At 38.8% G+C, this 27789-nt stretch overlaps 1 protein-coding gene across 3 annotated transcripts in view; it reads right to left on the reverse strand.

Annotated features, from left to right (window-relative positions):
* The window catches only part of FIG4 (FIG4 phosphoinositide 5-phosphatase), a 178977-nt gene that overhangs the window by 103124 nt on the left and 48064 nt on the right, over nt 1–27789 (reverse strand). For 2 of the 3 annotated variants that reach the window (XM_069598142.1, XM_069598143.1), the window contains exons 2-10: nt 26750–26848; nt 25368–25491; nt 18124–18280; nt 16399–16449; nt 10996–11144; nt 7682–7810; nt 5069–5169; nt 1862–2024; nt 1338–1435 (exon numbers count right to left, since the gene is read on the reverse strand). In XM_069598142.1, the coding sequence (XP_069454243.1) occupies nt 1338–1435; nt 1862–2024; nt 5069–5169; nt 7682–7810; nt 10996–11144; nt 16399–16449; nt 18124–18280; nt 25368–25491; nt 26750–26848 (1071 nt within the window). Of the gene's footprint in view, nt 1–1337; nt 1436–1861; nt 2025–5068; nt 5170–7681; nt 7811–10995; nt 11145–16398; nt 16450–18123; nt 18281–25039; nt 25175–25367; nt 25492–26749; nt 26849–27789 lie in introns of all 3 variants that reach the window. The other variant, XM_069598144.1, reaches the window with a different exon arrangement.

Genomic DNA, 27789 nt, shown 5'->3' on the forward strand with positions numbered 1-27789 from the left:
AAAATGGAAACAGTGACAGACTTAATCTTTGGGGGCTCCAGAATCACTGCAGACAGTGACATCAGCCATAAAATTAAAAGATACTTGTTCCTTGGAAGAAAAGCTATGACAAACCTAGAAAGTATATTAAAAAGCAGAGACATCACTTTGCTGACAAAAATCTATATACTCAAAGCTATGGTTTTTCCAGTAATCATGTATAGAAGTGAGAATTGGACCATAAAGAAGGCTGAGCACTGAAAAGCTGATGCTTTTTATGGTGTTGAAGAAGACTTTTGAGAGTCCTAGGAGAACAAGGAGATCAAACCAGTCAATCCTAAAGGAAATCAATCCTGAATATTCATTGGAAGGACTGAAGCTGAAGCTCCAATACTTTGGCCACCTGATATGAAGAGCTGACTTTTGGACAAGACCCTAATGCTGGGAAAGACTGAAGACAGAGAAGAGGGTGACAGAGGATAGATGATTGGATGGTATCACTGACTCAATGGACCTGAGTTTGCGCAAACTCTGGGAGATAGTGAAAGACTGGGAAGCCTGGTGTGCTGCAGTCCATGGGGTCACAAAGAGTCAGACATGACTGAACAACAACAACAAATACTTATAACCAACTTGTCGGAATAATCTCAGATACTAGAACTGCCATAGCCATAATAAACAAAACACTCGCTTTTCACACTCAGGGTTTTCCTAGCCACAGAATGAGATTCCTCCATTTCATCTGGTTGCAATAGACATAGATACAATTTCCTACCTGGTTTCCTACCCTCCATGCCAGGCTCTGACCTGGCTGCCCGCTCATATACACAAGACACGCTGACCCGACAGTGTACTCTGACATGGAAGCACAGAATTATGAGACCAGGTCACCACTCTGTCCACTGATTCCTAAGCCACAACTGCACCCCAATTTCTGAATCTAGTCCTTAGATCCTATTACCACATGTTATCTTGCCCAGCAGATCTTCTGGATTGTCAAGGGAAGTTACTCTATCAAGGCTAGTCTGTGGGTGTTTGATCTCCATGCTTCCTTCTCCCAGATGTCCTGGAAACTGAGGCAGAATTTCGCCCATACCTAGCTCACCCCAGGAAATTAGAAGACAGACATGCTCATTTCTCTCTTTCCTAGAAAACCCACCACAGTCTCTGAACTTACCCAGGGAAAAGGCCACGTGGACTCTGAGGCCAAAGGACAGAGGTTCAAACAGTTCAGACACAGTGAGTCATCACAGCACGATCAACCCACAACCCTCTCCTCCTTTAAAGCAGGCTAGTTAAGCCCTTTCATGTTGTCCAGTGTGATCGAATTTCACAACCAAACAAAGAGCGTGTCATACCTTCACTAAATTCAAGACAATGATGGGCGAGCCAAACCTCTGAAGCATCTGGTCAAAGTGAAGGGCAGCCACGTGGGCAAATGGATCTGCCTGATCCACTGGGAGGGAAAAACAAATCAGTACCAGAATGAAAATTATACAGCAAGAATAAAAGCAGTACAGAGTCTTGTTTCACTTTATAATGTTTATAGAAATGTAACTCAATTGACCTTCTGGTAGTTTCATGTCTCAAATTCCTCTTAAGTGTATCATTCTTCATATATTTATTGAATTCGAATGATTCTTACATTTCTGAATATAATTAATTATATCTACATATTTTAAAATATAACTAATTTTCTAGTGGCCAAAATTAAAAATAAATGTATATAAAGTTGTTGCATAAAAAATATCAGTAGCCCTGATTCTAAATTATCTACTTTTCAGTACTGAAACTCCATGCTTGTATGAAATTTCTGTTGGCAGCAGTTTACTCTCTAATGTGGGTAAAGGAGAGTTACTATTGAAAAGACTGTTCCACTCACATGTAATAGGTGGCTTAGGCATCATAGTTGAAATGTCCTGTGACCAGTATAAGGGAACTGATCCTCTAACCTGTACGTAAGAAGAATAACTTCCTGCAGTAAAAGACATGACAGAAGCATCGCAGAGTATTTGTTCAGTTTCCACTTCATTTGCAACATCACCCTGGAAAGAAAGGTGCATTTACAGGAGTTTTATATTCTCAGAATATTTTCATGGAAAAAATGTCAAGTACAGAATGAAAATATAATTCCTATTCTTAGGCCATGGCACCCCACCCCAATTCCTATTCTTAGGATATTTTAAAAGAGGTAAGTGCTGATCAATATTTGATGCACATATTAAAAAAGGAAAATCATTAAGATGCAATAAAGGAAGGCAATTAAAAATAGCAGAGAGTAGACGAGGGAAAAATCAAATTAAATAGCTAATAATACAGGTAATAGAGTGCAGAGAAGGAGAGAAAAGGAAAACAATTACAAGATATTACAGGAGATTAGTAAGACCAGTGAAATATAAAAATTCAATTCTGAAGACCAAGGAGGAATGAAAGGACAAAAAGTAAGATTCAAATAAAATGCTTGATGGACAGAAGAAGAAAAACCTTGACACAGCTTTACTTATAAAGTATATGAGGATATAACAAAGAATAATTTTAGAGGCATTAATAATGTGCCTGTTTAATTACCCTTGATATATCCAAAACTACATAACAGAGCTGCAAAACTCTGTTCTTGTCCAGTTGCTCAGTCATATCTGACTCTTTGTGACCCCAAGGACTGCAGCTCGCCAGGCTTCCCTGTCCATCACCAGCTCCCGGAGCTTGCACAAACTCATGTCCATTGAGTTGGCGATGTCATCCAACCATCTCATCCTCTGTTGTCCCCTTCTCCTCCTGCCTTCAATCTTTCCCAGCATCAGAGTCTTTTCCAACGAGTCACTTCTTCATATCAGGTGGCCAAACTACTAGAGTTTCAGCTTCAGCATCAGTCTTTCAATGAATATGCAGGACTGATTTCCTTTGGGATTGACTGGTTTAATCTCCTTGCAGTCCAGGGGACTCTCAAGGGTCTTCTCCAACACCTCAGTTCAAAAGCATCAATTCTTCAGCACTCAGCTTTCTTTACAGTCCAACTATCACATCCATACATGACTACTGGAAAAACCATAGCTTTGATTATACGGACTTTTCTTGGCAAAATAACGTCTCTGCTTTTTAGCACACTATCTAGGTTTGTCATAGCTTTTCTTCCAAGGAGCAAGCATCTCTTAATTTCATGGCTGCAGCCACCATATGCAATGATTTTGGAACCCAAGAAAATAAAGTATATCATTGTTTCCATTGTTTCCCCATCTATTTGCCATGAAGTGATGGGACCAGATGCCATGATCTTAGTGTTTTGACTACTGAGTTTTAAGCAAGCTTTTTCACTCTCCTCTTTCACTTTCATCAATAGGCTCTTTAATTCCTCTTTGCTTTCTGCCGTAAGGATGGTGTCATCTGCATATTTGTGGTTATTGATATTTCTCCCACAATCTTGATTTCAGCTTGTGCTTCATCCAGCCCAGCATTATGCATGATGTACTCTGCATATAAGTTAGATAAGCAGGGTGACAATATACAGCTTTGATGTACTCCTTTCCCAGTTTGGAACCAGTCCGTTGTTCCATATCCGGTTCTAACTGTTGCTTCTTGACCTGAATACAGGTTTCATAGGAGGCAGGTAAAGAGGTCTGGTATTCCCATCTCTTTAACAATTTTCCAGTTTATCGTGATTCACACAATCAAAGGCTTTAGCATAGTCAATGAAGCCTAAGTAGATATTTTCCTGGAATTCTCTTGCTTTTTCTATGATCCAAAGGATGTTGGCAATTTGATCTCCAGTTTCACTGCCTTTTCTAAATCCAGCTTGAACATCTGGAAGTTCTTAGTTCATGTACTGTTGAAGCCTTGCTTGGAGCATTTTGAGCATTACTTTGCTATCATGCGAAATGAGTACAATTGTACGGCAGTTTGAACATTCTTTGCAACTGGGATGAAAACTGATCTTTTTCAGTCCTGGGGCCACCACTGAGTTTTCTTAATTTGCTGGCATATTGAGTGCAGCACTTTAACAGCATCATCTTTTAAGATCTGAAATAGCTCAGCTCGAATTTCATCACCTTCACTAATTTTGTTCATAGTAATGCTTCTTAAGGCCTACTTGATTTCACACTCTAAGATGTCTGGCTCTAGCTGAGTGATCACACCACTGTGGTTTTCTGGGTCATTAAGACCTCTTTTGTATAGTTTTTCTGTGTATTCTTGCCACCTCTTCCTAATATCTTCTGCTTCTGATAGGTCCAGACCATTTTTGTCCTTTATTGCGCCTATCTCTGCATGAAATGCTCCCTTGGTATCTCTAATTTTCTTGAAGAGATCTCTAGTTTTTCCCATTCTGTTGTTTTCCTCTATTTCTTTGTATTGTTCACTTATGAAGGCTTTCTTATTTCTCCTTGCTGTTATTTGAACTCTGCATTCAGATGGGTACATCTTTTTTTCTTAAAGCGACAGTTATAACTATGTTCATTGTTGATATGATTTTAAGAACAAATGTTGCTATATTAAGGCAGGATCAAAACCCAATGTCTCACTCAGTCATCTACTCGATCACACATCTGTGTAAGACTCCAGTTGTCTGTTGCAGAAAGAGATGAAACACTCAAAGCACACTACATGACCAAAAGCAGAACAGTAGATGAATATGTTGGTTTTTTTCTAGGGATGAGTGGAAGGAGTCTGTCTTGAGCCAAACTAAAGCAGAGGGAAGTGGGTAAAGGGTTTCCAGGCCTTGCTTTACTCAGTTTTCTCATCAAGGATGCTTTCCAAAGAGCGCTCCCCTCCATCTATTCCTTGGGTGGAGGTGTTTTGCTGTTTTAGTCTCTCCGCTAAATATGTACTGCATTTAAAAATCTACTACAGAAATGGCTCATCCTCCAAAACATTAGACATTTCATAAGTCCCTAAGGCATTGCATAACGCTAAGATAGCTGATTTTTCAGAACATCTGTATGTTAGTCATATTCCTCACAAGTTTCAGAGACTCTAGAGGATTCATTATTCTCTTGATAATGTCCCAAACTAAGATAGTCCACCTTCTAAAACTCTGCTTTGCTTTATCTGTCACCAGAGCTGAAATAAAAAGTTAAATTGCCAGCAGCAATCTTACCTCACAGTTTGCACCTCTTTTGAGAAAACGAGTCCCAGCGAACTTACTGGATCTTCTAGCTATTAAAGTGACATACACAGGTCGTCCATAGATCAACAGCTCTTAGAAATCTAGTTAAAGCTGTTTAGCACTCATGACCATCACACCCAACCAAAAGAGTCATTCTACGTTAAATATATTTTGTCCAGTAGGTTAAAGAACACCAAAAAGCTCCACCCAAGAAACGGAACAGCACTGGGTCTAACTGCTCTTTCGAAGTATGCAGGTATTAAGGCAAAACCGAACCTCACTAAAGAGTGGTTTCCATGAATTTCAGAGGAAACGGTAACCAGAGGTAGGGTTATTGGTCAAGGGAAGACCTGTGGTCCCTCCTTGCAGCCAGGTAAGAATGTAAAAGGTACAGTTAATCCTTCTTCATTCTTCAGAGACCATACACCTATCAAACTGAGCACCTCTCCATCAACAGGGTGTTTAAATTATGAAGCAATAGCTAATTCTGAGGGAATGGAGTTAGTATTAATACTGTGAGAGCACCCAAATTTGTCATCTAACTGCGAAACTGAACACTGGGAACTGTTTAACCAAAATAAAGTTTCAATTAATATTGTCACCTTAGTTAACTTTCTGAACCTCAGTTTCATCTTCTGTAAAATGGTGTAAGTGCGAAAAAAAAAAAAAGTAACCAATTTTATTAGGTGGTTGGGAAGACTGGGTTAGGTAATGTGTGCAATGTGTGCCTGGCTTATAGCAAACATTCAATAAATAGCAATGACTGTTACCATCATGTAGATTCCAGAATTCATTAAATGCTTGTTAACTGGGAGACTGGATTCATCATTTCAACTAATGAGCTTTAAAATTATAATCTATGGTGCTATTTACTACTTTAAAGAAACAACCATTTATTGTACTTAATACATGCCAGGCCTGAGTTAGCTTTTGAAAAATAAAAGACAGTTTAGAATTACTTTTTAGAAGCTGCCCTTAGAAACTGTAGCACCTTCTCTTTAGAGGCCTTGGTGGTGGAAACCGTGTGTTTTTTCCAGGTTGATTCTACTTTTGGAAAAATATATAGTAATTTGGGGGCCAAATCTCATTATTCAGTGAATGATCAAGCAGATAATACCACTCACTGGTTGAAAATGAGTATAAGGTAATGAGCCATTTTACGTGTAACACACAAATCTCACCAAATTCATTCCCAAAGTCCTCTGCATCTTCATCTAGCCTCTCCTCACCCTCATTTGCCACAAAGGAGGCAAATCAGGTCTTCTCCAAGGCCAACCTCTCCAACTCTACCCTTTGACTCCCTTCTGGTGCAAGAGAGCACGTCATTGGTTAATCACATTCATCCACTCAGTGGTCTCAAAACAACCTCTCCTTTATAGTGTTCCCTCTAAGTTTTTAACAAACCTAAGACACAAGGAAGACTGTCAACCAGAAAGCATGCTAGGTGTACAAATGTTCTTCAGGATCTCTAAAAGGGGCAGGAAAACACTTAACACCACTTCTAAAAAGTAGACATTGCCTTCTTAAGCCTCATAAGAACACATTCAATATACCTAGAAATCAAATAAAACGACAAATGATATTTATAAGATTGATTTACCAGCTTAACACCAAGCTCAATCTATGTCTATTTAATCTATTATGACTCTTCCCAATCCAGATCTTCATTACATTATGCCTGAACCACTGCAATCTTCTCCTAATGCATGTCTCTTGGTCTAGGGTGGATCAGATGGTAAAGAATCTACCAGCAACGCAGGAGACCCAGGTTTGATCCCTGGGTTGGGAAGATACCCTGCAGGAGGGAATGGCATTCCTCTCCAGTCTTGCCTGGAGAATTCCATGGACAGAGGAGCCTGGAGGGCTACAGTCCACAGGGTCACAAACAGTGGGTCATAATGGAGTGACCAACACACTTTGGAAATGGTTACCCACCCAAGCTTCCTAAGTACTAATTTGTATGTTACCCTCTTGAAAAAAACTTTCAAAGATTCTAGCACCAAACCCAAAGTCCTTCATCCGACCACCAAAGTAATCTGGTGATTGGCAGTCTGACTCCCCCCTAACTCATCTCCTTCCCACCCCATTGCACCTCCCAGGCATTTTATACACAAACCACAAGTACACTCCCATAAACTTTTCCATCTCTACACTCACAGTGCTTCCCCAACCCACAGTCTCACTGCCAAGGCCCGCTTCTTGATCAAGTCAAGCCAAGTTCAACTCTTCCTATGAGCCTGGCCCCATCCTCCCCTCCTGTTAGCGATTCTGCTCCTGCTCTTAGGTAAGAATGACACTACCTACTGCACTTTCTGTGCCCAGAGCACTTTCTTCCTTGTTGTTTACCTGTCTGGACAGGGGAGCCTGATGGGCTGCCGTCTATGGGGTCGCACAGAGTCGGACACGACTGAAGCGACTTAGCAGCAGCAGCAGCAGACATAATAGATCTGCATTCCTCTTTGTATTTCAACCACCCAGAATGCGTCATTGTAACCTATCTGCAGGGTGCACAGATAACTGTAATGATCTTATAATTCATATACAGCTTTCTACAAACTGGTATAGCATAAATAATATGTATCTTAATGTTTTAAAAAAGGATACTTGACTGCCCACAGAATCCATGAATAATGTATAGCAGCCAGTCACGATGGACAGTATTTTTAATTATATCTAGAAGTTCGCCGTTCCACACGTACTTCATGTAAGGTTCACTAGAGATCCCAAATACACCTGAAAAAATAAGAGTTGGTATCAGGAAGATAAGGAAATTGGTGGACATTCAATTCATTTTTAAGCTCTCAAACTTTTGTTTTTTAATTTCAAAATGTCTGATAAATACCACTGCTGTTTTCAGTGGCTATAACTCATCTCATTGCCCAGAACACTGTGCTGATTCTGTACAAAGTTAAAGAAAAAGCACATTTTTCTGATCTGTGAGAGTTTTTAACCTAGAGAAAAGCAAACAACTGGGAAATTAGGGACACACACGTACAAATACATGAATGAGGCTGACAGACAGCAGGAGCAGTGACTGGGAGCATGGCTCTAGTGTCACAGTGCCTGGGTCCACATCTGAGCTCTGCCTTGCCAGCAGGGTGACAGGTGTGTTCAAGCGGGTCACTTATTTCAGTGCTCCGTTTGCTCATGCGTGCCCCTTCCGTGTGACTGTTGTAAAGGCAAGTTGATAATGCACATGAAACGCTCAGAACAAGTCTAGTGTCTTACTCATAATTCCGTAAGTGGTCGTTATTATTATATCAAGCTTTTTTGATATGACAAAATTAATTTCATCAAGCATCATTTCAGGATATCCAGATAAATTTACTAAATAGCAGTAAGTTTTACAAAGCTTATATAAAGTATGAAATGAGAAATAAGTATAAAAATAATGGCTTAAAAGATTATAACCGTTCTGCTTAGAGACAAGCAATACTATTTTTCTTCTCAAAACATGTATGTTAAGAGTGTTTATATACACTATGACAAATGCTCTTTGGTTTTATTTATAAAAAGTGAGCCTTCTCTGCCCCTTCAATGACATTACATTGAGCATGAATAATGGATAGCAGTCCTGTCTTTGTCACTTACCAGCTCTGTGACCTTTGGCAAGTTACATAACATCTCAGAACCTCAATTTTCCAAACTGTAAAATGATGATACCACTCAGCTCAGAGATATAATTCAGATTTTTAAAAAATATAATATATGCAAAGTGACTAACATGCTGCCTGACACATTAAATACTTTTTAAAAAATGTATTATTTTCCTTTTCTACCTACGCAGACAACTTTTGCCCGCGCTTTCTCTTTCCTATCAGTTTCCCCCTGTGTAGTAGTAGCGTCCCTTCCCCACAGAAAAAATATCTATGTTCTAATCACCAGAACCCATGAGTAAGTTATGTCACGTGGCAATGAGAAATTAAAGCTGCAGATGGAATTAAGGTTGCTAATTAAGATGGGCAGACTCTTCTGAATTGTCCAACAGGGCCCACTGTAATCACATGGGCATTGTGAGTGAAAGAGGAGAACAGGAGTGAGAGTGTCAGAGTGATGTCATGTGGGCAATCCTCCACCAGCCATTGCTGGCTTTGAAGATGGAAAGGGCAAGGAAATGGCTTTTTCCTTAGGGTCTCAAGAAAGAAATGCAGCCTTACCAACACTCTAACTCTAGTCCACCAAGATCTCTTTTGGACTTTGACTTCTGTAAGATAATAAATGTGTATAGTTTTAAGTCACTGAGTTTGTGGAAATTTCTTACGGCAGTCATAAAAACCTAATACACAGTTTATTCGTATCTATCAAGTAGAACTGCTCGACTGATAGTAAAATGTTAGGTAGCTTTTGGAGTCTTAATTGAGATCTCAGTACAGATACTCAGATTCAAATGGAAGATGACACACAGTACATACTTACTAATGCTTTTAGCTTTTCTATTACTAAGAACAATATTTAGAAGAGATGATGTGAAAAATATTTAAGTACACATTATCTTACCCTCCACCTGCCTCAAGGGGCACAGATTACAATTCATATGAACCACAGCAAACTTCTGTGATCTAGATGTTTTGGGGCAGGGAGGGTGCACAGGGTTTTGCTTTAGCTCAAGTGATAGTCAATCTAATAAATGAACAAGAGTCAAAGGCAATTAACAGAGATGGCATTCAGCTGAAGTAAGTCTCAGTCTTCTTAGAGTGGACCAGAACTTCTGGCAAAAGGCTAACAGAGCACAGCCTCTTCCTGAGCGTCCTGCAAGGACAAATCTTCTGGAATTTACCTTCGACCTCTGCACCCACATCTTCATCACTGTCACAGAAGTGGCACTGAGGAAGGGACCCAAAGGCACTACTGACTTTTTGTTCCCACAGTAAGGCCAATTCAGCTAAATGGTCTTAACTTTACATCTGAAGCAATGCCTTTACAACATTCACTCTGGCAATGTCTCTGGCCTTAGAGCGCTAGACCAATCCCTAAATCTAGGGATAAAGGTACCCATTCTACTGTGTGGCTGGTTAGTCCCAGATCCCCAGGGTCACCCTAGACTAGTCACACACAGGTCCTGCAGTAACCCCACAACAGTCCTGACAGAAGCAGGCTGTAGGAGGGACAGGTGGGTCAAGCTGAGACCAGTCAAAGTCAGAACAGCCTCTGACCTTCTGCAAGGGTTCCTCTGGACACTGGCCTTGTGATCTTAACCTCTAGGTCTCGGCCTCCTACTTAGCCTTTATTTATGTGAAAGCAGCATTACACCTACTGAGTAGTTTTTTACGAGGATTAGAGATATGATACATAAATGTCTAGGCTGCAACAGGCAACCCAGGGTAACTTTTTTCTACAATTCAACTCATACACAATTGGTCTCTATGAAGAAAAATAGGTGGTGGTGTGTATTCTTCAATATTAAAAAAGAAAATTCTCCAGCCAAAGTTGAATGTATTCCATAAAAGGTGCATGAAATTTTGCTAGAAAACATCAGCATACAATTTTCTGGCTTGCCCACAAATGAAATCAATTTGGTAATACATGATCTCTGGACTTCCCTCATAGCTCAGGCAGTAAACAATCTGTCTGCAATGCAGGAGACCCGGGTTCAATTTCTGGGTCGGGAAGATCCCCTGGAGAAGGAAATGACAAGCCACTCAGGTATTCTTGCCTGGAGAATCCCATGGACAGAGGAGCCTGGCAGGCTACAGTCCATGGGGTCACAAGAGTCAGATGCAACTTAGCAACTAAACCACCACCATGATCTCTATAAAAATGAATTTGTTTATATGAATTCATATATCTGAAGCAACTTCATGAGAGGACAAAGAGCAAATAGGAAAGGAGAAATGTGAAGGAAATGTGAGTGAATTTAATGAGATGCCGTTTCATAGATGTTACATTAACATATATTGGATGTGTTGAAAACCACCTACCATTTCCACCTTGTGTAATCAATCCTTCATCTTCAAAGATGTCGAAACTCTCCTGGCGAGTCTGGGTGGTTTCTGACTTTAACATCTCCAGGGGCATTCGCAAGACTGTGAGATTATATTGAAGTGAGTGGGACAAATCATAGCTGTAACTGAGAAGAGAAAGCTTAATAAGAATTAGAAAAGCAAAACATATTTCATAATCTTGGCTCCCAGAAGGAATTAAAACCTATGAACTAAATTAGTTAGCACCTAATTATGAACTGAATTAGTTAGCACCAACAACAGAAGCAATGTTGTTCAAATAAGCACCTTAAACATAGTAAATCATGAATATAATTGGAAATTTAAAAATCATTACATGACTTAGGCATTTGCATAACTAGAAAAACAATAAAATGTTAGTAACCTACATTCACTGATTTGCATATGCACTTTGTGCTTCACACTGAAATTAATCTAACTTCATAGTCTTGTATAACAAAGTCATACTTTTATATGTATCTGAATGGACTATTAAAAATGCTATAATATCTACTCTAATAGTATTATACAAGGTCTGTACTCCAGTTTACCTATGAATGAAAATAATTATATTAATTACTAATGGTGGCACCGTAACTTATTTAGTAATAAAATAAGAATAAGCAAATAACACAAGCCACTAGAGTGAAACATGTTTGAGAAGCATGTCATTAAAAAAATTATAACAGTCTGTGCAAATAAAATTTGCACAAAATCAGCAACTTTTATAACTATCTTAAGCTATATATTTTTAGCACAGAATTTCAGACAGTATCTAGAATTTCTTAAGTTATACAAATTTGAAAGTATTATAGTCATACTTTAAAATGGTTACAACTTCAGAGATTCTCACACATTATTATTTCTTCTTTAGTTTATTAATATAATTTGAAATTGATTTTTATTTAATCTGTTAATTTAATCTGTTAAATTTGTTTGACAGAGCCATTAATTTTATTAGCATCTGATCTCAGAAAGATAAAAACTGTATTAAGAAGTTGGTTTCTCAATCCCATATACAAGAGCATAAAAAAACCTTAGGAATAAATTTAACCAAAGAAGTAAAAGATCTGTATACTGAAAATTACAAGACATGAATAAAATAAATGAATAAGACAAATAAATGGAAAGATATCCAGTGTTCACAGAGTGAGTGGGAGTCGCTCAGTCGTGTCCAACTCTTTGTGACCCCATGGACTGTACAGTCCATGGAATTCTCCAGGCCAGAATACTGGAGTGGGTAGCCTTTCCCTTCTCCAGGGGATCTTCCCAACCCAGAGATCAAATCCAGATCTCCCACATTGCAGACGGATTCTTTACTATCTGAGCCACAAGAGAAACCCAGTGTTCATGAAACAGAAGAATTAATACTGTGTAAATAACCATACTACCCAAAGCCATCTACAGATTCAATACAAGCTGTATCAAAATTCCATTTTCCACAGGAATAGAAAAAAACAATTCTAAAATTTGTATGGAACCACAGAAGACTCCTAATAGTCAAAGCACCCTTAAGAAAGAACAAAGCTGGAGGCATCAAACTTCCTGATTTCAAACTTCATTACAAAGTTATAGCATCAAAACAGCATGTTACTGAGATTGAAAAAAAAAAAAAGACACCTAGACCAATGGAACAGAATTGAGAGCCCTGAAATAAAACCACTCAGATACACAGTCAACTAATATTTAACCAGGGAGCCAAAGTGACGATTGGAGGAAGGATGGGCTTCCTGGTGGCTCAGACAGTGAAGAATCTACCTGCAATACAATGCAGGAGACCTGGGTTTGATCCCTGGGTTGGAAAGAATCCCTTGAAGAAGGGAATGGCCACCTGTTCCAGTATTCTTGCCTGGAGAATTCCATGAACAGTGTAGCCTGGCGGGCTACAGTCCATGGGGTCTCAAAGAGTTGGACATGACTGAGTGACTGACAACCTGTTTTCCAAAAGACAAATGGAGAAAGGATGGTCTCTTCAATAAGTGTGTTAGGAAAACTGGACAACCACCTGCAGAAGAATGAAACTGGACCCCTGTCTTATGCCACTCACAAAAATTCACTCAAAATGGATTAAAGACTTAAATGTAAGACTTGAAACTATAAACTAATAAAAGAAAACACAGGGAAAAGCTCCTTGACATTGGTCTTCACAAATATTATTTTTGGACATGGCACCAAAAGTGCGAGCAACAAAAGCAAAAACAAACAAATGAAACATCAAAATAAAAGGCTTTGCCCAGAGAAAGAGCGAGCAAAATAAAAAGGCAACTTTTTGAATGGGAGAAAATACCTGCAAACCATCTAACTGTTAATGGGCTGACCACCAAAATACATAAGGAACTCATACAACTCAACGACAAACAAATAATCCAATTTTTAAATGGGCAAACGACTTGAATAGACATTTCCCAAATGGCCAATAAATGCATGAAAAGATGCTCACCATCACATTGGGAAATGCAAATCAAGAAAACAATGAGATGTCACTTCATACCTATTAGAATGGCTATTATTAAAACAAGAAACGGCAGGGTTGGCAAGGATATAGAGAAAAGAGAACACTTTGCACTGCTGGTGGGAACATAAACTGGTGTAGCCATTATGGAAAATAAAATAGCAGTTCCTTAAAAATTAAAAACAGAACTACCATTTGATCCAGAAATCCCATTTCTGGTTATATATCCAAAAGAAAAAAGATCACCGTCTCAAAGAGCTATCTGCACCCCCATGCTCACTGCAGAATTAATCAAGATACCCAGATGAGGCAACAACCACAAATGAACAGATTAATAAATTAACAAAGGAACAGGTAAATAACATGTAGGGTATATTAAAAAAATGGTAGTTGCCAGTGGCTGGGGGAAATGGAGAACTATCGGTCAAAGAGTACAAACTCTTAGCCATAAGATAAATAAGATCTGGTTATCTAACGTACAGCATGGTAACTGTAATTAACAATACTGAATTATGTGCTTGAAATGTGTTAAGGGAGTAAATCAAGTGTTATCAGTACACACACACAAAATCACAACTGTGTTTTGGGATGAAGTTGTTAACCAACACTGTGGTAATCATTCTGCGCTACATCCATGTATCTAACCATGACATTGTACGACTTAAACTTACAGATGTCATTAATCTCTCAATAAAGCTGGGGGTGGGGTGAGAAACTGGGCTTTTACTTTTAACAATCAACTTTTCCTATTTAAGACAACTGATTTATCCTAGCTGAACCTTAAGAATGTAATATAACATTTTTTTAAAGTCTTTAACCTCATATTTTTTACTTGTGGAATAACTTGAGAAGAACTCAGTACGAGAATGCAGATGAACTTGAAAACCCTGAAGGAGAAATCACTCCTAACAGCTCAGCTCCACTGAGCTTCAGTAGTACCTCAGAGAGACTATAAACAATTCAGCAATAATGGCTGAAAAGCAAATGATGGAGACAACTACAATGGAAATACACTTTCAATAAACATTCGTGGAAGTGAAAATTATTTCTTTAGAAACCCTTCACTATACTATTGCTAAATTAATTAACTTTCATCAGTTTCACATCATGAAGACATAATCCACTCTACATAGTACATGTTTTTATTTCATAAATAAATAAATGGTTAACTATATTAAGAGTTTAAAAATAAACTTAAAATAATGCAAAGCACCCTAATAGTACATAATGCCAACAGCTACAACACTCTGGGTCCTCTTCTTAGTCCTATGACCCAAGTCCATTGATACATGCGATTTTGTGTTCTACATTTTACTTTGGACACTGTAAGTGACAGAATCTTCCATGCAGCACAATAACTTGCTATATACCAGCCTGCATGGTGGTCACTTCAGTGATAGCGTAACACTCTCTCGGGATGCTCTGCTATAATTTACTTGCTTATTTTTCAATTCACCATATTTGGGTTGTCTCTGCATTGGTTGGTTTGCTTGTTTGGGCCATGATAGAGAAGCTATCTGAAAAGCTAGTGCCTTTACAAACAGGGAATAATATTTTCCCTCCTGATTTATTTTCTTCAGATATATTTTCATACATACTTGATGCTTCATTCCTCTCCAGGAAAATTATTAATTTACAATGCCAACAACAATATGTTGGTACTGCTAAAGTTCTCCCTATTTTGAGTTTATTTTTACCTAATTTTTACTAGACTGTTAACTGAAAACTGTGAAACGGTTACAACTCTATATATAAACTTTTTAAAATTTTATTTATTTTAATTGGAGGATAATTACTTTACAATATTGTGATACTTCTTGCCATACATTGACATGAACCAACCACAAGTATACATGTGTCCCCCCCAACCCTGAATCCCCCTCCTACCTCCCTGTATATAGACAACGCAGATTTAATTTTTGTAATTCAAAATTACAAAATAAGCCATTACAGTGTACTGAGTAGAGATCCCTGTGCTATACAGTAAGTCCTTATTAGTTGTCTATTTTACATATAATAGTGTGTGTATGTCAATTCCAATCTCCCAATTTATTCCTCTCCTCACTTAACCTTAGCAATGTAAGTTTGTTTTCTATATCTGTGACCAGTTCTCTGTAATGGCCTATATGGAAAAAGAACCTTAAAAAAAACAGAGTAGATACATATATCCCCTCTCCCCATATAGCTGACTCACGCTGCTGTACAGCAGAAACACGTACAATATCATAGATCAACTATACTCCAATAAAAATTTTTAAAAATTTGCAGAAATGGACAGGATTTTCAATATTTGTTTTGTTAATGTTTTAGAGTTTGGCCCTTAATTAATTCAACAACTGTGTGTTTATGTGCTAATCTCTAGATTTAGTACCTTGTGACATTTTCTATTTGGTGTGCTAGATGAAAATGTGTATTTGAGAACTGGCAATAATTACTTTTAATAGAGTGCTTCTTGCCAGTCCTACAGGAGTAAGTAATTTAATTTCTTCAATCTTTAATTTGCTCTTCTGTAAAAAATAAAAGATCAGTGTATAATTTTAAATTATTATTGCCACTCTCATTTGAATAAAGGATGCAGGAATTTTAAAATTTCCTGTTTTGGATATGATGATAATATTGAAAAATTCAGAAGTATAAATATCTTCAAACTCAAAAAAATTACAAAATAAAAGTATTTCTTTAAAATCATAATGAAAAGATTATTTTTCATAGTAAGAATAATTACCATTTAATTTATCCATTTAAAATTTCAAAAATTAGATTTTTAAAAGGAGGAATACTTGTATTTATATTGTTTCGGATGAAAAGATTTGGCTATTTTTTTTAAAAAGGAATAATCAAAGTACTACTGTGTTCTCTGATTCTCTTTTTACCCTGTAGGAAATAATATAAACATTTAAGAGACAGAGTAAAAATAAGCTCAAACTTACCTAAAGTAAAAATTGCTGGATAGGTCCACATTTTGGAATATTCGTAGATACCTTAAAAAAATGATTACTATAGTTAACAATATGATGACTACAGTTACTGCTGTTATAATATATATGAAAGTTAAGAGAGTAGATCCTAAAAGTTCTCAACACAGGGAAAAAAAAGTTCTTTTTATTGTGTCTTTATGAGATGATGGATGCTAACTACATTGTGGTCATCATTTCATAATATACATAAGTCAAATCATTATGCTGAACACCTTAAACTTACACAGTGGCATATGTTAATTTTATCTCAATAAAACTGGGGGAAAATGACAGTAAACTACATAGGATATAATTTTTTTCAGTTAATATAAGACAAGCTTTATCTGGTAAACTCTTACTCTTGTCCGAAACAAAATTGTTTTTTTACCCCACTTCCAAACATCAAGGAGAGTGTCACAAAGTTCCAGAAAACCACTATCTAACAAGGTTTTAAGCAAGAAAACCACATCACCTTTAAATTCTGGTTCATGTTCTAGAACAACACTATAAAGGTATGAAATGTAATTAAAACCTAAGCCGCTATTTTTTAAAAACTCATAAACATGCCTAACTTTGTTCCATTTTGAGCCTTTATAATATCAAATCAATTCTAGCATTTTCTCTATCAATTTATTATTTATTAACAGTCTTTCCCCATATGCCCCAGGTTCCAATAATTTCCCCAAACAACTTTTTGAAGCTTTCAAATGCATAGAAAAATTGGGGTGGGGGGAAATAGTATAATGAATAGCAGTAAGTCCTTCACCTGAATTCACTGTTAAATATTTCTCCTTATACATATAGGCATCCTCTCTCTTTAAATACACAAGTACATTTTATTTTTCTAAACCATTTACAGTAAGAACCAGACATGATGACAGTCCTAAATATTATTTATCTTAATATTATGTATCTATTATGAACAAGGACAATCTCCTAAATAACCACAATGTCACTATACACCCAAAATTTAACACTGACCCAATACCCCCTAGTGTATAGTTCATATAAAACCACTCCAGTAAAGTCCTTTACAGCTCTGCGCCTGTGTGTGTACACACTGTGCACATATTTTAATCCAGGATCCAACAGAAACTCAAGTGCTGCGCCCGTCATGGTTATTCTAAAACCTAACCCTCTGGCTCTTCCTGTATTTCACAACACTGACATTCCTGAAGGGTCTGGGCCAGCTGTCTTACAGAAAGTCCCACATGTGGATTTGTCTGATTATTTTCCTCATGCTTAGATCCAATTTAAATATTTTTATCATGCCTAGATTCAATTTAAATAATTTTAGTAAGAAAACTACGCAGGCTATTGGTGTCCTTCCCACTGCTTCATATTAAGAGGCAAATAATGTCAGTTTTGTCTCATTACTGGTGATGCCAAGTTTGACCATTTGGTTAAGTATGTTTGTCATTTTTTTCTCTTTGTAAATAATAAAAAGTATTCACAAAGTACAGTATGTTGAGGTATTCATGAAGTACAGTAGGTCAACAATAACCTCTCACTTAATGGTTTTAGCAGCCATTATTGATTCTTGCCCAAATCAATTATCATGGGTCTTCAATAGCACTTGAACAAAAGCTGTAGCATTCTGAGCCAGTATTTACATTTTAAGATTTATAATCTATTGACTATATTTTGCTTTTCAATTGGTCTATAGATACAAAAACAGCAGTTACCACCAGTACATACCTAGCTTCATCAGGATGACTAATCCGTACAGAATCATTGGGTATATAGATCATATTTGTATCTTCAATCTTATATATTGCATGACCTCCAATATCTGCCATCTTCCTCCTTTTGGTTATTAACACAATATAATAGCCTTCTAAAAACCTGACAAAACCTACACAACAACAACAAAACAGAAAGATAAATACACCTCCTACACTTAGCAATGCTTTCAGATACATATTTAAAAGGCAAAAGACTCTGACATATTTCCTGCTTTATTATTTCTCTGATTTACAACCATATAAATTTTCAGCTGTTTTAGAATTATTTTCTAGAAATATTTATCTCACTTAAAAATACCACTCTGAACAATTTGATTATAGGAAGACCATATGTGTTAAGGTTCAGTAACATTAAATTCCCAACCACACACTAGTTACCATGAAGTCTTGGGTTAAAAATGTGCTGGCTCCCAGAACTTTTGCCTTGGTGGCTGGGGGAGGGAGAGGGGCACACTTCTGAACCAGCTCTGTAAGAAACTCAGCAGACCCTCTCCCCAGTGACTGGTGAAAATTATAAAAACAAAACACTGACAGTTTCTGGAAATTCTCCTAATGGCATACAGCAAATGGAGAAACATTTATTCAAAGAACTCTGCTAGATCTTGGAAAGACCAGTCAGTCTGTGGCATCTGAACCACAGCTTGCTTCCCTCCTACGCCCTTCTCCCAATTCTGCGTGATGGGTGTCTACTCCCAGCAGGCGTCCCTCTCCCCTCCCCAGCTCTCAGTCTAGGGCTCCGGCTTCTGCTCAGGAGGTGCAGGCCACCAGCGTTTCTCACCCCCTCCAGCTCTGTGCTGCAAATTCTTTATTCCAGGCAAGTACACCTGAAACCCGGGGGCTCCTTTCTTCTACCCGCCTCCTACTTGTAGAGTGAGGCTCTATCCCAGCACAGATACCGGATCCTGTCACCCCAGCTCACTCACTGTGGGAGTCAGATATGGTCACACACAGTTGACTTCCTACCAGAAACAACAGAGGCCAGAAGGCTGTGGGGTAACTTATTCAAAGCCCTGAAAGAGAAACTCAACCAAGGACCTTACATATACAGCCTCATGTTTTTTCAAAACTGTCTTGTGTGCGCGTGTGGGTGTCCCACTTGCACTTGCCCTCTTTCTCTCTCTCCGAGTGTTGCACTCTATAAAGTCTGAGCTAGAATCTTGGGGCCATAAATTTTTGCTCTAGAATTGGCAAATACCCATAGTCTGTGCCATGTTATTCTTAGTTGAGATTAGTAATTGAACGTACTAATGTAAATGAGCCAAAATACTTAAGAGAAAGATACCATAAGGATTTTAATGAACCACGTTACTGCTATTAAAGTATTCTGGAGAGCCACAAAGCACATTTTTTAAAAAATGTTCATTTGTGCTCCTCCCCACTAGAGGGAAATGGCAATACTCCCCAATATTATGGAGAGTTCCACAGACATAGGAGCCTGGTAGGCTATAGTCCATAGGGTCCAAAGAGTCAAACATGACTGAGTGATGCATCTGGCTACTTTCACTTGTAGACTAGCCCAAAATTCCCTGACTAAAGCTAAAGGACATAAAACAGGAAATAAAGCTCAACGTCAATGTCATTAAAAGCAAGTTAGGAGAAGGCAATAGCACCCCACTCCAGTACTCTTGCCTGGAGACTCCCATGGATGGAGGAGCCTGGTAGGCTGCAGTCCATGGGGTCACAAAGAGTCGGACACAACTGAGCGACTTCTCTTTCACTTTTCACTTTCATGCATTGGAGAAGGAAATGGCAACCCACTCCAGTGTTCTTGCCTGGAGAATCCCAGGGACAGGGGAGCCTGGCGGGCTGCCGTCTGTGGGGTCACACAGAGTCGGACACGACTGAAGCAACTTAGCAGCAGCAGCAGCAGCAGGAAGCAGTTATCCTTTCAGAAGGCCAAAACCTACAAAATCAAGGGTCCTGGAAGCAGCATAAACACCCAAAAAGGGAATCTAATTGAGTTTAAGTAATAAATATTTCCAAGATAAATCAGTTTTCCTTTTGTTCTTGTTATGTATTTTTTACATAAGGAAAAAAACCTCTCTGTAATAATTTCCCCCAACCTGCATTCCAATTGAATTTCATGTTTTCAATTCTAGACTATTTCATCCTACATATCCCTTTATATTTTTAATGAAGTAAATATACTGTACAAAAGAACACTCTCTACCATCATAAGTGCTTTTTGCATATTATGAGATTATTTTCTTTTTACTACCAATTGGAAATGTCACTCGTTTGTTTTTTTTAAAGGTTCCCATCAAATACAGCCAACAGTTAAAAGGCTTCAGTCTGGCACAGACCTCTGTGAAAAGTCAGCCTCATCACCATTTTAACACATGAAAAGCCAGGACAAGTTTTTTCATCTTCATTCTATGCACTTCTGATCCCAGACCAGTTTCCCCAGGTTCTTCCCAGAAGCCTAGACGACGGTCATCACGCAAAAGTGACTGCTTTTCCTCCAAGGAGAAAAGGCTGCGTCGTTTGTGATGGACGCCAAACAAGGTAAATAAAAAGGGGCAGTGTGAGAGGATGGAGTTGGGTGGAGTTCTGGGGGCTGGAGAGGACCCCACAAGCTCACCAACGGGGAAGAGGGCAGCATCCTCCTCAGTCACCTTGTCAGCTGGTCACTCTTCAGAGCTTCTCTGCACTCTGACAGAGACGGATCAAAAACCACAAGGGACCAAAGTGACACCCTAACACCAAACCTATCATCCCCTCACGAGCCGAGGCCCACGTGCCATTGCCGTCTTCCCTTTCTCTTGACTCTGCGATCTGTTTCTAAGGGTGCTGCTTTAAAGAACAACCAAGCCCATCACTTGGTCTACTATGAAGACACTTACTCTACCACTCCCCCTCAGCCTACTAGCAGCTTACAAACGCATCCTCTCACGGTGACACAGGCGGAAAAAGGACACATACCCAAAGGAGCTGGATGGCCAGAGCACCGAGAGAAGGACGGACTCCAGGCCTCCACCCAAACGTCCCAGGGCCACATTAAAACTGGGTGAGAGCAACTAACGCTTTTCACTTTCACACAGTCTTGTAACCACTGCTGAGACGAAAATAATATTCCCATCACGCCAAAAACACCCCCTCAGGCTCCTCTGACGTCCATCCACTCTTCCCACCCCCAGCACCTGGCACCCACTGATGGATTTTCTGACCCTGCAGCTTTGCCGTCGGTAGTGTGTCACAGGCAGGAGCTTAAAAACAAAAGAAACCTGGGTGAGCGATGCTCACGACCTATCTGGTGGTCTCCCAAACCTCCTGGCTGTCAAACCACAAAGGAGCAAATCATAAATGGGCACCACAGCTACAGGGCAGGCTCAGTCCATGTCTAGGGACCAGAGATGGTCCGCGAGCTTTCAGCAGCAGTCCATGAAAAGAAATGCAAACAAACTGAAAGGAAGGGTCGGGAACATCAGAGTTCATCATCAACGAGCCTGCCTTGAACAGACAAGACTAGTTTGGATATTATGAACTTATGTGGTGAGTCACACGTGGTCCAAGCTGATGACAAGTTACGCCCAGTAGGCTCTTGTGTTGGTCTTGACACATTGCTGGAAAAAAGACTGGTCCTTTACTGTAGACAATTGAGAAGCATAGCTTTAGATTCTTATAGACTGTGCATTAAATTAACCATGGTAACAGTTCAAAACAGTCCAGCAAAAATACTATTCACAAATTGGGCATGCTGAAAAAATTGAGACAGAAAATACTTCAGCTGCAGAACAGAAGACAACCATTCAAGTCCTTTCACACGTCTTATTCTGACAATCAGACTACTTATATTTCCAAGGTTAAGTATTTTGTGTTTTGCTATTTCAGTTGCCCTTACTTTGCGTTTTGCTATTTCAGTAGCCCTCATTAGTCTATCCAATACTAGATAAATCATAGCCTTTTATTAAGTCCTTATTTACTCTTCAAACATTCTAAGCATGGTTGAATTAGAATAAATAAAGTGCATGTCCACAAAGGTAATAAATGATTACTAAGTACATTACCGTGTCACTTTACCGGCAAGTCAACCTTATAGTCACTTCACCATCCAAGGAGAGTCTCAAAGGGGCCTCAAATTGCGATAGAAATATACCACAATATCTAAGAATGCCACCTAAGAGAAACATGGCAATATCTTCAGTCCTCATCCAAAGTTTATTAATAGCTGTGTATAAAATGAATATTTATTTGGCTATAAACTTGGTTGCTGCTGCTAAATCGCTTCAGTCGTGTCCGACTCTGTGCGATCCCATAGACGGCAGCCCACCAGGCTCCGCCGTCACTGGGACTCTCCAGGCAAGAACACAGGAGTGGGTTGCCATTTCCTTCTCCAATGCATGAAAGTGAAAAGTGAAAGTGAAGTCGCTCAGTCGTGTCCGACTCTTAGTGACCCCATGGGCTGCAGCCTACCAGGCTCCTCCGTCCACGGGATTTTCCGGGCAAGAGTACTGAAGTGGGCTGCCATGGATAAAGCTATGGTTTTACAAGCTTAGTTATCAATACATTTAAAATGAGGCAAGGAATATCGCTAAAAGCAAAGATGCCCAGAACAGTGAAGAATGATCAAAGTACCATTAAAGTAACACAGTACACCATCTGCATGCGTGCATGCACGCTAAGTCACTTCAGTCATGTCCAACTCTTTGCGACCTATGGGCTGTAGCCCATTAGGCTCCCTGGTCCATGGGATTCTCCAGACACGAATACTGGAGTGGGTTGCCATGCCCTCCTCCAGGGGATCTTCCTGACCCAGGGATCAAACCCACGTCACCTATATCCCCTACATTGGCAGGTGGGTTCTTTACCACTAGTACCACCTGCGAAGCCCAGGAGAGCATCTAGAGGCCAGTTAATGTAAAAAGCAAACTGCCCAATACAACTCCAAAACACCCAAGGGCAGCTACTTTAAAATATAGTTCAACGGGCTTCCCAGGCAGAGCTAGTGGTAAAGAACCCGCCTGCCAATGCAGGAGACAGAAGAGACCCGGCTTCAATCCCTGGGTGAGGAAGATCCCCTGGAGGAGGGCGTGGCAACCCACTCCAGTATTCTTGCCTGGAGAATCCCATGGACAGAGGAGCCTGGGTGGCTACAGCACACAGGGTAGCAAAGAGTCAGACACGACTGAAGTAATTTAGCACACATACCCACAACTGATCTTCAACTCATTATACTTAATTAGCAAGGAAGGTTCAATTTTGAATATTTAACTCTGACTAATTAGGCATTCAATATTACATATACCTTAGGAAATTTACATTTTTCAAAAGTTGTAATAAAGTATTAGCATTTAAAGAAATGAGTTTTTATCTGATTAAGCCTAATGTATTTAAGACACTTTTTTTATTTCTAGATTTTTTTTCTTTGACTAAGAGTTAAGTAACACTTAAAGTGGAATTTAACACGTATGGAATATATGGAATTGAAACACACGAACTCGCCTGACATACACTAACATGCACATGTTATCCATTAAACATGAAACCTCAAGGGAATTGTCAAGACTAAGCAGAAGGTACACAGAGGGCGCCAGTCCTATGCAGAAGAAACTAACTATACCGACCACTCTCACCCTTCCCTGGCAGCCGCCTAAGACACAAAACGGACCTAAAGGGATTCTACGTGAAGGGCTACGAGAGCACATCGAGAAAAACAAACTTCAAACATAGCAGAATAGGCATAATCCAAGTCTCAGCAAGCACACATGCACTGAATAGAGAGTGCTAATCAGAAAAATGAACCTAGGACTATGAAACTATGCAGCACAGGTAAGTCCATATTCATTTTGTTAATATCTATAGACACTACTCAGTAAATATTACAGACAGTTCAGTGGGTTTAAGAAGCAGAAAGATAATTTTGTGTTGAGAGGGAAAGACTTGAAGTACAGCTATGCCAACAGGGCAGCTGAAACACACTGCCCTCTGCCTGGCTTCCAAGGCCCCAGTGATCTGGCCTCACCAAGCGCTTGCCAGCATTCCAGGACCCGTGGGCATCTTCATGCCGGTGCTTCTGCCGTCACCCCTCCTGGAGCTCTCCCCTCCATTCCCCACATCCATCCAAAGCTTGCTTCTCCTCCAGGATCCAGCCTGAGTCTTGTCTTCTCCACCTCTTATGTAATCTCTACCTCTTATGTAACCTCCAGCATTTACTATTGACTACACAACAGGGATCCAAATTCCAGTCCTGGAGTTGTTTCCTGGGCCCTGGGTTTTGTCCCCCCACCCCTCCACCCCACCCCCGTCCAATCCAATCATCCTAAGACTCCCTGGGACAAATCCAGGAGCAAAGACAGGTTTTCTGACCCACTGTCATGAGGGACAACGCACCAGAGGAACTGCGGGGCATCTCCCAAACACCCACAAGCTGGACCATGGACTCCTTTAAAGGCCAAGGCCATTTCTATGCTTGTTCGTGAATAAGTAAAGGCACTATTATAGGATTTGGGAAAGAGATTAGGTAAAATTTAAATGAAGAGGCTCAAACCAGAGCAAGACTGAATGTAAAGAGATAAACATCAGGTCTGGAATGTGAAGCAGACTCGGGGTCTCATTTCCTAGAAAGCAATAAAGTGAATAGAGCTGCAGTCGGCTGCGTCCAGAAAGCCCTTATCTGAAGCTCCGCGCTCGCCTTGTCAACCGAGGCTGCCTCTCTGCGTCAAAATGACTTAGATCATCCAGGCGACAGGGGGATGTTTTCTCTCACTGACACAATTTTAAAGAGCAAAGTTTCCGACTGTCTGTGATTTTAGAGAACAAAGTTTCTCTGAGAGTAAGAAACCAGTTGTCACTCAGAGAAGGGGCTCGTGACACTTTACACTGCAGCGTGTCCTTGAGAGAAACTCCTCTAATTTAAAAGCTGGTTTTACCTGTATCTGTTTTTCCAGCTGACGTTTACAAGTCCAAGCCAATTTTCACTTTTTCATTTCTTGGCAAGCCAGACTCCTTAGAGGTCCAAACCGTCACTACATTTGTTCATATCCTGTATGAATCTGAGCACAGTCCTGGGCATATAGCAGATATTATATAAAGGCTGTTTGATACCTGGTTGATAGATGATTCATTTTTAAATAACCAAAGACCCAGAAGGTGGGTCACATTTACAAACCTATGTAAATATGAGCTTTGCAAACTATCTTCAAGTAGTCTATATATGGGGGAAAAAAAGAGGTTGAAAGAGGGAGGCATCTTCCTTACCTACAACACCAAAAGCTGAAACAGCTCGAAATAACCCAGAGGAGCCTTTCTGTCCCATCTTTGTCCTGTTTCCTAGATCCAGGCGCCCAAGAAGTTCTCGCACTTCTTGTTGAGTATATACATGCTAGAAATAAGCAAATTAATCTGTAAGGTTGTGCTTGATTTTTAGATTCATTATTTATTTACCTCTGAAAATTAAAAGTTTCCTACAGCTTTACACCATTAGCTGTTTCACAGAGAAGTATATAAAAGTGCAGGACTAAGCTACAATTCTAAAAAGCCAACAAAGTTTTTAACATTAGCAGTTAATTAAGGGTGGTTACTAGATCACACATTGCTGTACTTAAAAAAGGTATACCAAAACCTTATCTTCTGGATCAGAGATTCAGAGGTATGAGGAATCCACAGACAAGTTTCAAGAAATCTATAAACTCCTTAAAACTGTATGCAATGTGTATTTTTGTGAGAAGTCCCATAGCTTTTCTTAGATTCTCAAAGAGATCCCCAATCAGCCACTCGAACCCCCAAGTAAAGCCAAGTATCATTACATCATATTAATAAATACTGCCAGATGGTATGTGTGTGGGTGAAGGAGGACCATGATACCCAAGAGTAAGAGAAGTCACAAAATACAACATATCCAAAATTATTATAACATAGAAATTAGTTTTCCAAAGAGCTTAGTGAAAATGAGTTCCAAACTACAGCTACTGATACCTTTGAAAAACCAGGAATCCACACAGATTCACAAATATTCAGACAGGAACTTCAACACAAAGTGTTAGCTGCTCTCACCTGAGAGTTAAAATTAATGGTTCAATTCCACCTTAGTATATTTCTCTTTTGACTAAAAGCCTCATATTTTTGGGCCACCTGAATTAAGTCCCAACTCTGAATAATATGACATGTGGATAATAGCAGCTTAACATTTCTCTAGCAAGTCATCAGAAGTGACCCTACCAATCACTTTGAGCAGTATAATAACAAGTCTGCAGTAGTGAAGTCCTTTTTGACTTCAAGGAGCTTCATATCAAAGAAGAAAAAGAAGAAATAATCTCTTCGGTGGCTGCAATATTGAGAGTTATATCAGATCCTTAAAATGGTACCCCTTTAAGAAAATATATTCATTATCTTATCCAAAGTGTTTGCTTCATAAAAAATCAAAATGAAGGGCAAAGTATAATTCTGGCAAACTTTCTGACTTCTGTAATTTTAGAAACCAGATTAGAGATTAAAAATTCTAGCCAACCATGAAAAACTGTCATTTTTAGATGTATGATAAAAAAAAAGTATACATCGCTAGACGCTGTAAGGATATTTCATATCCATTAAATGAGGAGTACAAAGGTTTCTGTCTGTATTCAGGTTGTCAAGATACTTACCCTGTCATCAATGATAACCAAATCTTTTGGTTCTGTTCTATCAATTTTCAAAACACGGTATTTTGTTTCTGCATGATTGCTCCCAACTAGGAAGTATCTCTACAAAGAAAAAGAAATGTCATTAGTTTTTTTAAGACAGCTTGCCTTATACACATTTTATAATAACTTTGGTTCTTTTCTCATTAAATACATGAACTAAGTCAGGTTACTTTTTAAAAGAAATATTTCTGTTAAGTACAACTGGCAGATTAAAGAAAGGCTGATTCTAAAAGGTCAACTTTAAAATTGAAATATTCGTCGTGGTGTCATGATTAGCAGTCTGATATTTAAAATGTACCCAGTAACCAGGTCAGATGAATTTAATTATATTATACAGAGATTAACCTAACTGATTGGAGACTGATGTTTAAACTTTGCCAGGAAACTGCAGCTCTGGTAAGAAGCTCAAAGCTCAACACATAATTAGGAATGCTTAGACAATTATAGCTATTAAAATATTGATATTTTATCAAATAAACCTTTATACATTTTCTGTAGAAGACTAAAAATGACTTTAATACAGCAACTGTAAAAATCAACCGCAAAGTCCCAATAAAAAATTAAAATGAATGTACTTTCCGAAATGGCTTTTTATAGATCAGCTACAGGAAATAATTAATATTCTTTCTTTTCTGAAACACTTCCTTGGAGCATTATACCTGAACACATTAGTCTTCTTAAATGAATACTGAGAATAAAATGAATACTAAAAACACAGAAAAATAATCATCCTATAGTCAAAGAAAATGCTTTTCAGAAAACCTAAACCAGATGAATAATTTTTATACTGTGTTTAAGAATATACATAAAACTCCATTAGGAAAAATATATTTAAAATATTTTGCTTCAAAAAAGTCCTTTAAAGTGACTCTTTTTCAACACTGCAAAATTAAGAACACACTGCAACCATCAACTGGCATCTAACCATCTCATCAGTCACATAAGACACAGACAGACAAAGCAATTAAATAACAAATAAGATTCTTTAGATTAATGGCCAA

This window comes from Ovis canadensis, chromosome 8, assembly GCF_042477335.2.
Source record: "Ovis canadensis isolate MfBH-ARS-UI-01 breed Bighorn chromosome 8, ARS-UI_OviCan_v2, whole genome shotgun sequence".
NCBI classification, from domain to species: Eukaryota; Metazoa; Chordata; class Mammalia; order Artiodactyla; family Bovidae; genus Ovis; species Ovis canadensis.